Genomic DNA, 15,332 nt, shown 5'->3' on the forward strand with positions numbered 1-15,332 from the left:
AGAGTAAATGTAATATTTGTTTGCGTTAAGATGTTTAAAAAGAGCCTTGTTTTCGGCTCAAAAGCAGTTTAAAATCAGCAAAATCTCATTATAGTGAATAGGACTAAAGTTCTGTTGGACCCGGCAGTAGAGCGATGGCATCATGTTCCAAACAGTTCCATAGACAAACACAGTAAAAGACAACTTTATTTCATACTTCATCAAGTTTGGATTTGAAAATACGGGAAATATTTTGAGTCCCCGGTGCAAGTCGTCTCACCAGCCCAATCAAGCACCAAGACGGGTCAAAATACAGTAGTTTCCTGGGCCAAAACAGGACACTTGACAGCTATGCTTTATCTGAATCTCCTACAGAAATAACAACAGATAAAAGGCCAAAAACTGTTTTACACCTAATTAGAATAATAGAGCTCACCATATTGCGCAGCTGAGTGAAAGTGCATTGGTACCATGGTCCCACAAACTGAAATTTTTAATACAAATGTTTGACTCTTTTCGTTGTGGCCAAATAAGTTAAAATTTACAATAGAATCCATGTTAGTCAGCGTCAGTCACTAGTCGACTCGTCACTGAGCTAATTAACAGCTTATCTAATCCAGCTGTGTTGCTATGGTGATGCACGCAGCGGAGTGATATCCGAGTGATTTAACTTGCCGGACTATGTGCGGTTATACTAAAATAAAGCTCGCCAGTTAGCGCTAGAGTTCTCACCGATGATGGTGTAAATTTTAAGAATGTATAAGCTTAATCCATTATATCTCCAAATGCCAGTCAGTCAGTCATCATCACAGGAGACGAGGTCCAGAGCTGTCCGCAACAGCCTCTTTCAAAACAGAAGAAAGTGAAATGCTCTCACAGGTGTTGTATTGCCTTGCTGTGAACAGACAACGCTCCTGTCTCCTTCAGAAGTCACTCAACACGGCCCACTCCAGCTCCATCAAAACACCTGGCTATTTACATGTATATCCCAGTCTTTCCAATGACCATTCCAAGCCTGTGCAATTGGAGATTGTTATGGCAGCAGTTCTGAAACTGGACAATTATTGTTTATAATTCATTGGATAATTGTCAAAAAAAACCATTGTGAAAAAAGTGCAATGTTGTGAGTAATTCAACATACAATTGCTATCAAAGATTTGAACATGTTTACCTCCTATCTTTAAAAAAAGTGATATATATGATACTATGAAAATTCAACATGCCTGATATTTATTCAAAGCTACTTATTAAAGCTAATTTGAGGAGGAACATCCTTAGCTTGTGTTGTGTGACTTATTTAGATGAATTACCGTCAGTTGCAAGTGATAATTCTAATTTTATGTCAGTCAAGCAGCAATTTAATGAAGAAGTGATGGGAATTAAAGTTATTTTTGTTTTAATTTTTAAGCTACTGACTGACTGTCTAAACGCAGCCGATGGTGGGGCACATGATCAGTGAGGCTCTACTTTTTCACAGGAAATGACGTTACCTCTGCAGGACAACGCGACTTTAACCTAATCCAAACTAACCCTAATCCTAACCTAAAGGCGTTTTGATAAGATTATTTGAAATAAATGTCATTTCCTGTGGAGGTCTTGAGCTCCACTGATCATGTGACTCTCCATCGGCTGCGCTTGGACCCTCTTGCTCATTTCCCATTAACATAACACGGTTGGCACGGCAACAGTGTAACATTTTTGCCTCCATCTATGTCACTTCCTGTCATTGTCCAATAAGGAAGTGAAAATATACACACCACAAAAATGGGCAAAGTAAAGAAATCTGGGTAGAGTTTTCGCACAATCTTAAATATAATTGCGTTAACTATGTTTTAGCAGAAATTGTGTCATATCCACCTAATGTGGCATCCCAATCGTTTCCCACGGATTCAACCCAATCGCATGCGTTTGAATGTGCTTGCTTTGATAGGTATCATCTGAATGCGGGACTCCTTGGAATCCGTCTGACTTGCTCTCTCTGCTTTGATCTGCTATTATCTCGATGTCTCTTGGTCCAGGCCACGCCCCAGTTAGCGCTCTTATCATGAGGTAGTCAGTTTAGAGTCAGACAAGTGACTTCATGCTTTTATTGTACGACGAGGCGGTCTCTGCACTCAAGATCCGCTTCCCTATTGACACACTATTCACCAGTAATGCAGAATTTTACAATAGGGCACCGGAACTATCTCAGGTATTTTTCAGTAATCACCTCTGCGGCCTTTTACCGCGCATTCAGTGAAACATTAGCCTCTGATAAGGTCAAAGGGGAAAAGTCTATACCTTTTATTGTGACCACTCAGAATGCATTTTTCATTCATGTTAAGTCTCTAGCGACTTGTTAGCCTCTGATAAAGTAAATGAGGGGCAGCGCAGGTGTGTATCGGTGTGTTTCGGACCGTTAGCTTGACATTTTAGCCCGGTGTTGGTGCTTATCTGTGCTGTGAGTGTTTACATAGCCCAGAGGCTCCGACATGCCTCTGCCACTCTCCCAGGCAGCAGCCCCGCGCTCAGCCTTCAGTGACAGGTTCCCACACGCCCCCAACTTTCTTTGTGGGAACGAACGACTCTTCAGTTTCATTGACCAAACCTGTGAAATTGTGTTTGTGAGTCGTCCCCTCGGTTATTCGACAGGTGGCATTTGTTCGTTTACCACCTAATTTAGATAAAAGCTCTGGATAGAAACCGCCGCTACAAACCTGGGGAAAAAAAAGTCAATGTTGAGTAATCACGCCCTTCAGTGTCCCAGGAGCAACTGAGAGGAACCTGTCCTGCAGAAAGGTGCTACGTGAGGTGTATAGAGCTTCCCTTGTGGCTGGAATGGGACTTGCACCACACCCATAGGGGCAGGCAGCGCCGGTGACACCGACTTGTGAAAGCCGCGTTTTTCCCCTGAGCTTTATGGCTTCATTGTTGGCTGTTTGTTTGTCCATCTACTCACTATTTTTTTAACCTCATCTGTGTTTGTTCCATCATTAAGATTCATTCATTTCATTTGGTCTGTTTAGAAACTGTTTTGCCTGAAACTGTGTAACAAGATGTCTGTACACAAACTATTTTTGTGGCAATTTTGCAGTTTGAAATAAGTCTGCCTCTGTGATGTAAAGGACTTTAGCTGATTTTACCATGTTGTGAATGTATTATGAAGTGGACTCATAGATCTACCATTACACTCTTACTTACAGTTGCCTTTTCAGCAGTATTATCAAGTTATTTCCTAGCCTCATTTTTAATTAAAAATAAATAAATAACTAAATAACGTTACAAGCAGGAAACGTCACAAGTTTAACCTCTTAACACCCGACATTTTCTCCAGTTCAGCTTTAGCCAAAACGGTCATAGCCTGTAGGCCAGTGTAGCGCCTCATTTAAAAAAATTGCTTTTTTGTTTTCGTCACACATTTTTGCCACATTTTCAGCACTTTGTCACTTTCTTGTTGCTGTATTTTGGCTGTTTTTGTAGCATTTTTGTCTCTTTCTGTTGGCTCTTTGTTGCATTTTTGTGGCAGTTTTTGTCACTTTTTCCATCACTCTTCAGTTGCACATTCGTCGCTTTTTTGTAAATTTTTCATAGTTTGTTTGTCGCTCCTTTGTCACATTTTTACATTTTTTTTTGCCATTTCGACTCCTTTTTTTTTTCCAAAGAGCTTTTAGATTTGGGTAAAGTCAAACTGGATAAAATGTTCAGGTTCAGGCGAGGGTTAAAAGTTTAAGAAATGATTGCCCAAAACGACAAGCAAACACAAGCCTAAGTGCTCTGTTTAATGAATGTAATGTGTTCCTGTAAAAGTGCTACTTGACCGTCATTGGGAGGTTTAGCCCTTGGACTAAAATCAAATAACCACAACCAGATTTTCCGGTTCCTGCTCTAAATTACGGCGCATGATGCTCTATTAAATGAATAAATAGGGGCTGTATTCGGTTTAGTGTCGGATAGGTCGAGCTTCTTCCTTCTCCACTGATTTGATAGCGGTGTTTACCATTGTCCTTGGCCGCTTGTTTTGACTTTTAAACTTCCCTCTAGTTTGATGTTTTCTCTTTCTCATCCTCATGTTTCTTTTTTTGTCCTTTCCGCTTCAGAACGGGCGCGTCCCTGATGCAGAGCTAGAGCGGCTGACTCTGAGCGAGGCTTACATCAACGGGACACATCACGTAAGCGCCTCTTCTCCGTTTCCTCTGGTGAATAATTGAAGGCCGTTAGTTGGAGGTAATGGTCTGTTTTTTGTTGTTGTTGTTGTTGTGTGCAGTTCATGATGGAGCCGGGTCAGGTGGTGCAGGAGTCCTTCTCTGTGGAGGAGCATCCCCCGGAGCCACCCGTCATCACCATGGAGACCAACGAAGACGGGACCACGCGGCGCACAGAAACCAATGTAGGTTTATGTCATTTATTACCATTGTCACTCCTGTTTTTTGATAGTTTTTATTCGGGCCAGGAATTAATTAAAAACAAACCTAGTGAAGCTGAATAAATGATTATTTATTGGCAATGTTTGCACAGTTGATTAATTGCTTGTGACAGCAGTGGCGTATGGTTTTGGCCAAGTAGAGTAGAACTGAAGTGAGCATCTCAGAGCTTATGCATCTCTGGCCCATCAGAGCCCGAGGCCACAGACGCCCCTGCAAAATGTCTGTAAAAATAGATCCTCAGTTTTCAGCTTTTTTCAACTTCTAAGGAAATCTTTATTATAAAGTGGCCTAAGCAAAATTTACTTTGGCAATGAAAAAGGCGAAAACATTTCTTTTACAAACACTGTGGCCGTCTGTCCTTCTTTTACTGTGCTCGGACCTCGCCTGAATCTTAGTCCCCTTTAACCCCTTAGCCCGCGCCTGAACCGAGGACATTTTCTTTAACCAAATCTAAGCGCTTCTTGAAAAAAGTGTCAAAATAGCGAGGAAAACGAGGATGAAAAAGTCACAAAAACCCAACAAAAAGTGACCAAAAAGTCACAAAAGAGCATCAGAAAAGCAACAAAAATGTGACATAAAAGCAGTGAAACAAAACTGGCAACAACGCGAGGAAAAGAAATCAGTTTTGTAGGTCTTAGCCTTCAAATGAAAACATTACTCTGGCAGTAGGCTTTAACATTTACGGTAAGGCTGAACCAGAGAAAATGCACTCGGTTAAGGCGGAGGTTAAGAGGTTAATTTTACCCTGAATCTTAAAATCCCAACACAACTATTGCAATTGTGATTATGAAATCATGTGAATAACTGTAGCTAAACTAAGTGATATAGACTCATTACATGCAGAGTGACATATGTCAAGCCTTTATTTGTTAAATAAAGGCTGTACATGTCTCGCTTTGCATCTAATGAGTCTATCATTTATTAGTTTCAAGTTGAATTACAGAAATAAAAAACTTTTGAACGATTTTCTAGTTTTCCGAGTTTTTACCTGTATGCTGCTGCAGAATACACCATGCCTTTCTATCTATAAGTAGAAAAACTGGAGTGAAATATCCATAGGATAAAAAACTTGTTGTATTTTCTGAGGGAAATTTGCTTTATTTACGTCAGTTTCTGGTTAGACTTGTCTATTAAGTGAAAGCAGTTTTAACATCTTAAGCCCCACCCGAACCGTGCACATTTTCAACAGTTTGGCTTTATCCAAATCAAAAGTCTCTTGAAAAAAGGGTTAAAAGAACGATGAAAACATGCCGTAAAAGCAACAATAAGAAAATAAAAAAAGTGACGAACATGACGACAAAGCAACGAAAAAAGCCACACAAAAAATGACAAAAATCAATAAAGCAGCAAAAAAATGATGTCAGAAAAGCAACAATAACACAGCAAAAAAGTGACAAAAGAGTGACAAAGAAGTGTCAGTTTTCTTTCACATTAGGAATTAAACTGTTGCTCTCCAGTCGAGAAGCTTTTAGATTTGGGTAAAGTCGAACTGGAGACAATGCGCTTAATCAAAGTGGGCTTTAAGAGGTTAACGACCACCTTCAGGTTTGTCCCTTCACTTTCCTTACACCTTTCTGCCGTCATGTGTTTTCTCAGGTACAGAAAGTGATAAAGACCACTACCACGCGCACAGTCGTCCCCTCCGTGTCAGACACCATGTCGCTGGACGGTGGGGGCTCCATGACAGGGATGGGATACACCACTCCGTACAGGCCGCCTCAAGCCGTGCCCATGGACTACCCCACTCACACCGTACCTCGCAACTACCACTATGGACCACCGGCGGGCTACGAGGACTACAGAGGCACGCCCCCGGCTGAACCCTACGCAAGCCTGAGCCGAGGAGCCCGCATGGACGAGCGTTACAGGTCGGTACTCCGCTGTGTTTGGCTTAAACGCTTTTAAAATGGCCGACAGCATTTTGCGCCACCTGCCTCATTACTAACAGGTTATTAAGCTTTTTATCTTTGTGCTCTCTCTTCTTCGCAGACCGGTCGTCCACCCCGATGGCTACAGGACATTGGATCCAAGCTACAGAGCCCCCAGCCGAGGCCACCTGGACCCCTATGCAGCTCAACCACAGGTATGCTCCACTCTTAGGCCGTCGTTCATATCTGATCATACACTGACCTTCTCTGTTGTGCGCAGGTTGGACGGGGGAGTGCAATGGAGCTGTCGTCCATCCCGCGCTTTGTCGCCGAGCCCTATGGCCTGGAGGACGATCAGCGAAGCATGGGTTCTTATGAGCCTGACTACGGCATGGCACATCCCATGCACTACAGCACGGTGCCCCGCAACCTCCACGCTTTCCAACACGGCCCGCCGCCTCGACGAGCCGGGTATGTGGGACTCGGGGTTTTTACGGACCATTAAAGGGATATTTCAGGATTTTTACCTCATTTCCTAGTTCCAGAGTGTTGCTTATTTCTGGAGATTTTTTATTATATTTTTAATACATGCAGTCCTCATATTTGCAGAGTTTAGTGGTGCTGGGCTAGTGCTAGGCTAGTGCATGTCTATGGTAACTAGTAGCCTGCATTAAAAATCTCAAGTTGTGGTAATGTCGGCCGCAGGTAGACAAACTACTGTAGATCCGGTAACCTAGCAGATCACTCCGCCGCTGCGTAGCTTACAAGCAGGAAGCTGAAGCTGCTCAAATATAAGTTCTTTTTTAATGTAAAATGATTATATTTAGACGCATTAAAAACATACAGTGTATATATATGTCCAGAAATCAACAACACTCTGGATAACTAGGAAATGAGGCCCTATGTCAAAAATCCTGAAATATCCCTTTAAAAAGCATCAAAAGTCATGAACTTAAATATTAAAAAGCATCTAAATTTGATGGGGAAATTATAACATTGCTCAACAATTTTTACTGTTAACTGAAAATACCAAAATGATGATCTAAAATATATTAATTTGGCTGAAATTGACCGCATTTTTTGCTGAAAAGTTGCCCAGTTTCCTCTGTTTGATAAAATGTTCATCATTTTTTTTTTCTGCATTTGTGGCATTGAAATATAGTATTTAGGCATCAAAAATTGTGTCAAAATGCGTTAAATTGGACTTGCGTCTATCTGTATAAACCCTGAAAGTTTGGGGGCTGCAAGTTCTGTTTTTTATGGGGAATAAAATATAATAGTAGTTGCAGTTTTGTGATATTCCGTTCCTTACCCTCGGTGTCTGTCTTGTGCTCAGGAGTTACGAGGGCACATTAGACGGGGACATGAGTGGTCCCGCAGACATGTACTACTGGGGAGGAGCTCCTCTGGCACAAGGCGAGAGGGGCAGCATGGCGTCTCTGGACATGACCCTGAGGAAAGGTCCCGGGCCGGAGGGTTGGCGCCAACCGGAGCTGCCGGAGGTCATTGCGATGCTCAACTACAGGCTGGACCCAGTCAGGAGCAACGCAGCCGCTTACCTTCAGCATCTCACCTACAAAAATGATAAGGTACACACACACGGAGCCACTCAGACTGATAAAGGGAACAGCAGAGATAAATCTCAATTAATATACCGTGATTTCCGGACTATAAGCCGCTACTTTTCCCACTCTTTGAAGCTCACAACTTTACATACAACGATGCGGCTAATTTATAGATTTTTCATGGTCGTACTGGTCGTGTCATGTTATAATAACAATGCATAACAATGCACCTACATTTAACACGAGTGGATCCAAAAACACTAGGTTATTTCTTTTGAAAGAACTCCAAATGGAATCGCTCCAAATCCAAACATAAAGTTGTTGAGAGCTCACCCGGTTCCTTTTGGATGTACCCCACTCATCTGCGATAACTCGGATAGTTGGCAAACCCCATCACTGTCTTCCTCTACCTGTCATAACATGGTGTTGGGTGCAAAATAAATGTGTTAAGTTCTCTCACTACTGAGATATTATTATTATTATATAAGCAAAGCACGGGTTAAATTAATCAAAAGCCAGTCTTGAACTAAACACCACCAAACCTCTAGAACAGTGGTTCCCAAGTGGGCCCAGAGCTTTGCCTGGTCAGAGCGTCAGGTCATAAATCATATTACAAAATAAATGGTCTAAAATAATTAAATATGACTAAGTAAGGACTACAGGTGCATTAAACACTCCAATTTCAGTGTATTTGTTTGAAGTTAATACGTACTGGCAAGGATTGGGGGGGGGGGTGTTGAATGTAACAAGTAAAATTCTCCATTGTGAGATCAAAAAAGGCTATCTTATCTTATTTAATCTCATCTTGCAGTAACTGGAAGAAAACACTACCCTGTACAACTCACAAGCTCTGCAATTTGACCTTTAAATATATATATTTTAAATTATTGTGCATCTTGTCACATTGTTGAAAATCATTGTCTAATTAATAAAAAAAAATAAAAAAAATAAATCTTCTTTTCAACAGTGTTTTTCTCTTACGATATGTGTTTACATTCTCAGGTGAAAACTGATGTGCGTCGTCTCAAAGGCATCCCGGCTCTGGTCTCCATGCTCGACAACCCAAACAGAGAGGTGAGTCTTCTGCTTATAAACTGCTCAAGTTTAGATTGGATTTACTGGGATAAAGTGTGACATTTTACAAAGATGTGCTCTCCCTCTCATAAAATACTCCAATGTTTTATTTCTGAAGATGAAAACAGAGGTTGGAATTAACTTGAGACTTTCCACGAATACCAAATGAATTGGAGTAAATAAGCAAATCTTCCCCGGGCAAATCCTGAAGGTCAACACAAATGCTAAAATTGGTCTAAGCCAGGATCGTCTGGGCTTTTTCATGGACTCCCTTTCATTTTGGCCTGAGTTGTGGCGACCGTTTTGCTGATGTTTGGATGGCATTGCCCTCCAAACCACACCATACATTCCTACAGCGCAGAGGCATCTTAATTTGACATTTTCATCCCTCTATGGTCAGTGCTATTGAAGTCTCATGGCTGTTTGGCCCAGAACAAACCGCAACGGCAGTTTTGGCTAAATTTTATATTTTATTGTGCACGTTTTGATATGAAAAAGCTGTAATTATGGTTTAGGAAACAATTGGAAGGAAACGTTTGTGAAGGGGCCCATTAGTATTATTGGCAAAGTATAGGTCAGAAACTTAGAAGACAGAAATAAATAATCTTAAATAAACAAGGAATATTTCTGGGATTAACTGCATTTTCCACATAGTAAACAAATGGATATTTTAAAATGTAAAAGCTCAAGTAGAAGCATTTCCGCACACTACAAAGTTCTTCTGTGGCTGTTTACTTTTTTAATTATGTTTTAATGAAAGTCGATGCACATTGTCGTCTGTGCCTGGATTTTGCCCATAATTTACAGTATGATATCAAATCTCCAACCTCTCTAGAGCAAGGGTTCTCCAATCTTTTTAATCCTGCATGAGCTACTTTTACCGAACAAAAATGGGAACGGAGCTACTGTCAGCTTCAATGACACTTGTGTAACTATGCTGTTTTGGAGGAGTTTTTCCTGGAGAGTAAGTTTCCAAGAACTGTCTTTTAACACAATAAAAGACAATGACTTGAGTTTGCTACTTATACTTAAAGGGATATTTCAGGATTTTTCAGATAGGGCCTCATTCCAGGTTATCCAGAGTGTGAGTTTGAAGAGTTTAGTGGCGCTAGGCTAGTGCTTGGCTAGTGCATGTCTATGGTAACTAGTAGCCTGCATTAAAAACAGTCTGACCCAAGCACAGTGCACCTGAGGCAAATCACTTATAACACCAGACTACTGATATAAATGTCTGTGTTGACTGAATCATTTTTGAAATATAACCATTTTGCTTTTAAAAGAACTTGTGTTTGAGCAGCATCAGCTTCCTGGTTGTAAGCTACGCAGTGGTGGAGTGATCTGCTCGGTTACAGTAGTTTGTTTACCTGCGGCCGGCATTACTACACGTGGAATTCACAAAGGAGCTTTCCACAAATTGGATATGGCAATGTTTGGAGGACTACCACATGATTTTGAAGATGTTTTAATGCAGGCTACTAGTTACCATAGACATGCGCTAGCCTAGCTCTAGCCTAGCACCACTGAACTCTTCAAATATAAGGCCTGCATGAATCAAAATATAAAAATATCTCCAGAAATCAACAACACTCTGGATTACTCTTAAATGAGGACCTATGTCAAAAATCCTGAAATATCCCTTTTAATTATAATTACTTTCATGTCTGTAGATTGTGCTCAACATGTTCGGGAAAAAAGAAAAAGCTTCTTAAACAGTCTCATCATATGGCAATAATCATATGGAAATATCTGCTCTGTAGCTTATTGTTGCTAGTTGCATCAGGACTGACCCCTTTGTTTTCTTTGACAGGTTCACTACGCAGCCTGTGGAGCACTAAAGAACATTTCATATGGCAAAGACGCCGACAACAAGATCGCCATAAAGAACTGCGACGGGGTTCCCGCGCTGATCAGGCTGCTGCGAAAAACTCGTGACCAGGAACTCACCGACACCATCACAGGTGCAAACATGTACCACCTATGAATAAGCGGAAACCATTTATGCTTTGTCACATCCTATGACTTGCATTACTTTGTGGAATAGATTGGAGTGTTAGGCAAGATTAGCCAAGTTGTGCCTCATCAGATATAGATACAGACTGCAACGTGTCATACAAGGGGGCGTGGCCTAGTCGAGGGGGAAGAAAACATCTGCAAATCACAGTTTTTCAGTCCATATGGATGTATTTTTACAGCAAATTGTTCAGTAGAAGAAAAAAACGTCACTCGTGGCTAACGTTAGCATATGTAGCAAGCAGCTAACGTTAGCTTCCTCGGTAGCATTGTGCATTTTTAAGTATTTATGGGCTGTTCAACCACTTTGCTCCTCTCCATGTCTCTGTATCTTTAGAAAAATATATTTATCATTCAGCATTTGTCAAAGTAATGATTTAGAAATTTCACTTTTTCTATTCTTGACCAAATCCAAAGATGCCGTCTAGATCTATACCTGACTATACCGTGTGACCAGATAGTTTCGTCAATGGATCTTTTTTCTTCCTTGATCGCGCAGGCATATTCCAAGATGAAAGAGCGGGTCAGGAAGCATGAGGCATTATTAAAAAGCATTGATTCAAACTGGCATTAAATGTAAATTTCTTGGAAAATCATTTCAGTTTTTACAATACAGGTTAATCAAAAACACCAAAAGGATGATCTAAAACATATTCAGCAGCAGTTTTGTCCAATTCTTACTTTTAGACTGTAATGGGGAATCGGAAAAAGGGGAACCACCATGCTAAGCTGAACTGTTGACTTCCAGGCACACTGTGGAACTTGTCCTCACACGACTCGGTGAAGATGGAGATCGTGGACCACGCGCTGTACGCTTTGGCCGACGAGGTGCTGGTGTCGCACTCGGGCTGGGAACGGGGCAGCAACGGGGCGGGAGGCGGAGAGGAGAACTGCAAACCCCGGCACCTGGAGTGGGAGACGGCTCTGACCAATACCGCAGGCTGCCTCAGGTACGGACACAGTGGCACTATAGTTAAAGCAGTAAAAGTATGTGACACAGTTCCAGTAAGTACATCATTTTAGTGCAGTTTAAGGGACATATCAGTACGGCTGGGTACTGTTAAACAATACCAGTATGGTATTGGGGAAAAAAAGTTTTAAGTTCTACCGGTATCAAAAGTAGGAACCGAAAGAGACTTTTTTTGGATCCAAGTTTTGATGCTGTTGGTCCAGGGACGGCATTAAAAGAAGTGACTCGGTTGTTTCCGCTTAAATATTATTCTCATGTACAGGTGCACGTGGAGGTTTACGAACTCAGTGAACAGTATCAACCCTGGAGCTCCGTGCAATATTGTGTCTTGTAATATGGACCATATAGTGTCCGAAATAAAGTCAATAATAATAATATATATTTTTTCTCATATATCTCATATCTCATGCATATTTTTTCCCCAATGTTTGCACCATTTCCCCAATTTTATTTTATTTTTTCTTATTTTCCCCCATTTTTTCAAATTTTCCCCTTAATTCTTATTACAAATATTTTCCTTAATTTTACCCAATTTATTCCCATTTTTTCCCTATTTTTGCCCCAGTTTACACGTTTTTCCCCCTATTTTTGACACAATTTCTTCCAATTTTGTCCAATTTTTTCACATTTCCCCTTATTTTTATTACAAATATTTTTTCTTAATTTTGCCCAATTTATTCCCAATTTTTGCCCCAGTTTAAATTTTTTTCCCCTTATTTTTGCCACAATTTCTTACAATTTTCCCCCATTTTTTCTAATTTTCCCCTTATTCTTAATACAAATATTTTCCTTAATTTTACCCAATTTATTCCCATTTTTTTCCTATTTTTGCCCCAGTTAACACATTTTTTTTTCTTTTATTTGCTACCATTTCTTCCAATTTTCCCCCTTTTTCTCCCAAATGACTCCCCATTTTTCACACATTTCTTGCACACCTGTCAAGTTTTGGATTTGAAAATACACCTGCTAGCCCAACCAAGCTCCAAGATGGGCCAAAATATTATACAATTATACAAAAAGAACTATGTAAAGCAGCTACACTCATGTTGAAGTACAGACGGCAATAGTGGAAAGACATTGACAACGGTAAGAAGATATGTCATGTACCATTCAGTCTTTATAGTGAGGCTGATGGAGCGCTTGTGGAGTTAAGTACTGCCCGTAAGACTTGCAATAACAAGCCCATAAAAAAAAAAATTGGTTCTTTTATAGGCAGTGCGTCTGTGGATGAAGTTTCCTATGGATCTTCTGTCTAGGAATCTTTTTCAGTGTGTCGACAAGGCATTTTAGTAGCAATAGTTTTATAGCAAGACCGTGTTAAATACCTCTACCCACAATCAAGCTTGATGAAGTAAAGGGGAACCAACAGAAAAGTCATATACATCACTCACCATAACGTAATTTGCTGGTCATTTTTATTGGAAGCCGTCCTTTAGGAGTCAGGGGACCGTAGCATTGGAAAGGATGAGAAGAGGAGTTCACGTGCAGGCGTGAACGTAGGACAGAAGGCCATTGACTCTGACAGTGTAAACATGATGTGCTACCAGTGGCTCTGTTATCTCCGCATTCCACTCTGCCTCATGGTTAACGGCAGAGACTGGAATGAACTCAGTTAGGCGAGAAATATTTGCAGAGAGAGACTTGTATGTAGTGGCAGTTTGTTTTCTGATAATATCCGTGGAATACATTGTGGTGCTACGTGAAAGTGTGTGTGGAGTTTGCATGTTCTCCCTATGTGTGTGCGTGTGTGTGTGTGTGTGTGTGGATATTGTCTGGATAGTCCGGTTTCGCCCTTTAGCCCAAAACATGCTCAGTAATCTAATAGTGAAACCTCCAGTTTGGTTATCCTGATCATGAACCTGGCTCGAGATCTGCAGCTGAGTGGTCCCCTGACAGCATTGAAATATGTTGAACTACTAAAATGTTGAAGGGAGTGACCAATTAGCTTATATGCGCTGATAAAATGATAAAGAGCAGCTGGCAGTGGGACACATTTTTTCGATTCTTTTATTTAAGCTGCGCCGATTCAGTCTCTGAGCCTCAAACTGACCGCGCTGTGCAGAGAGAAAACACTGACCAACATGAGCAGATCAGCTCTGTTTGCACCTCTTGTAGGGCGAGGGCGAGAGAGCGCAAGGGTATGCAATTTTAATGAAGAAATGTTGGGCAAAAAAGTTATTTTTACTTGAAATTTTAAGCTACTGACAGGAAGTGACATAGATACAGAAGGCATTGCATCATAGAAGGGGGCGTGGCTTCGCCGAGGGGGGAAAATAATCTTTTAGGAAGCACGATTTTCCACTTTTTTTATCCATTTTCTGGTGGAATATTAACTTATTTACCACACACAAAGTCGAGTGTAAATCGGGCCCATATGGATATTTTCTGTCAGCAGAAGTGAAAAAACAGCAGTTGTAGCAGTTAGCATTAGCACGATTCTCCGTTATTTATGTATTTATGGGCTGTTGAACTACTTTGCTCCTCTCCATGTTTTTGTATCCGTATTTAGTAGAAAACTATATTCATAATTCAGCATTTGTTAAAGTAGTTTTTGAATAATTAGAGAAAATAACACCGCGCAAATGATGGGTCTTTGCTCAATTTGTTGTGGGCGTACGGTAATCCTGCAGGCTTTCTAGTGGTTATATGGCGTATACCTGTGTAGACTACACCACTAGTTATTACGTATTGTTATGGTTGTTCTGATACTGACACAAGTACTGGATTTTATGCCGATTCCACAGAGATCTAAAACATAAACTGTATTTTTCTTATGAAGTACCCACAGATAATGTTATCATTAGCACTGAGACTGCTCCCAGTGCTAATGATAACATTGGCTTAAATACTAACTGTGAAGGCTCTGCAGAGATATAAACTGTTGGTTTTGGGTTTAATGTATGCATATTATATCTGTATGGGTGCAAAGTTGGACCTAAAGTGAGAGTGCAGTCAAACAAGGTGAAGCTGGTGCGTTTTCCCCAGTTTCTTGTCATTGTATTTTTCCTCTTTCATGAATCAGGAACAGCCCAAGTGTCGACTTACACTTTATCCTTCCAGTTGGGTCAGATCTTTAAAACAAACCCAAACTGTGACCACATTTAGCATCGTAACACGATATTTACAAACCACTTCCTTTGTGGACTATCACATTTAAAAGGGAGTTTCATTCAGGCTCGTCTTTTCTTTGTGCACTATTCTCTAAAATTCGTCTTTTGTGCGTCTGCAGAAACGTGAGTTCGGAGCGCAGCGAGGCGAGGAGGAAGCTGAGGGAGTGCACAGGGCTGGTCGACTCGCTCATGTACATTGTCCAGTCCCAGATCGATTGTAAAGATGTTGATAATAAGGTATGTGCTCTAACCATCAGACTGTGATTAAGCCTTATGTGATGAAGCCTTATTTCCTTCTTTTGATACATTATTTTACTTATTAGAAATGCTTATGTATATTGTTTATTTATCTG

At 40.8% G+C, this 15,332-nt stretch overlaps 1 protein-coding gene across 7 annotated transcripts in view; it reads left to right on the forward strand.

Moving 5' to 3' along the window:
- Nucleotides 1-15,332, forward strand: part of ctnnd1 (catenin (cadherin-associated protein), delta 1) — a 47,218-nt gene that overhangs the window by 17,963 nt on the left and 13,923 nt on the right. For all 7 annotated transcript variants that reach the window (XM_079553323.1, XM_079553320.1, XM_079553324.1 and 4 more), the window contains 10 exons: nucleotides 4,056-4,127; nucleotides 4,223-4,345; nucleotides 5,979-6,250; nucleotides 6,372-6,465; nucleotides 6,531-6,721; nucleotides 7,587-7,839; nucleotides 8,818-8,889; nucleotides 10,697-10,847; nucleotides 11,648-11,849; nucleotides 15,099-15,216. In XM_079553323.1, coding sequence (XP_079409449.1) covers nucleotides 4,056-4,127; nucleotides 4,223-4,345; nucleotides 5,979-6,250; nucleotides 6,372-6,465; nucleotides 6,531-6,721; nucleotides 7,587-7,839; nucleotides 8,818-8,889; nucleotides 10,697-10,847; nucleotides 11,648-11,849; nucleotides 15,099-15,216 — 1,548 coding nt within the window. The remainder of the gene's footprint in view (nucleotides 1-4,055; nucleotides 4,128-4,222; nucleotides 4,346-5,978; nucleotides 6,251-6,371; nucleotides 6,466-6,530; nucleotides 6,722-7,586; nucleotides 7,840-8,817; nucleotides 8,890-10,696; nucleotides 10,848-11,647; nucleotides 11,850-15,098; nucleotides 15,217-15,332) is intronic.

Source organism: Gobius niger, assembly GCF_951799975.1.
Source record: "Gobius niger genome assembly, chromosome: 3".
NCBI classification, from domain to species: Eukaryota; Metazoa; Chordata; class Actinopteri; order Gobiiformes; family Gobiidae; genus Gobius; species Gobius niger.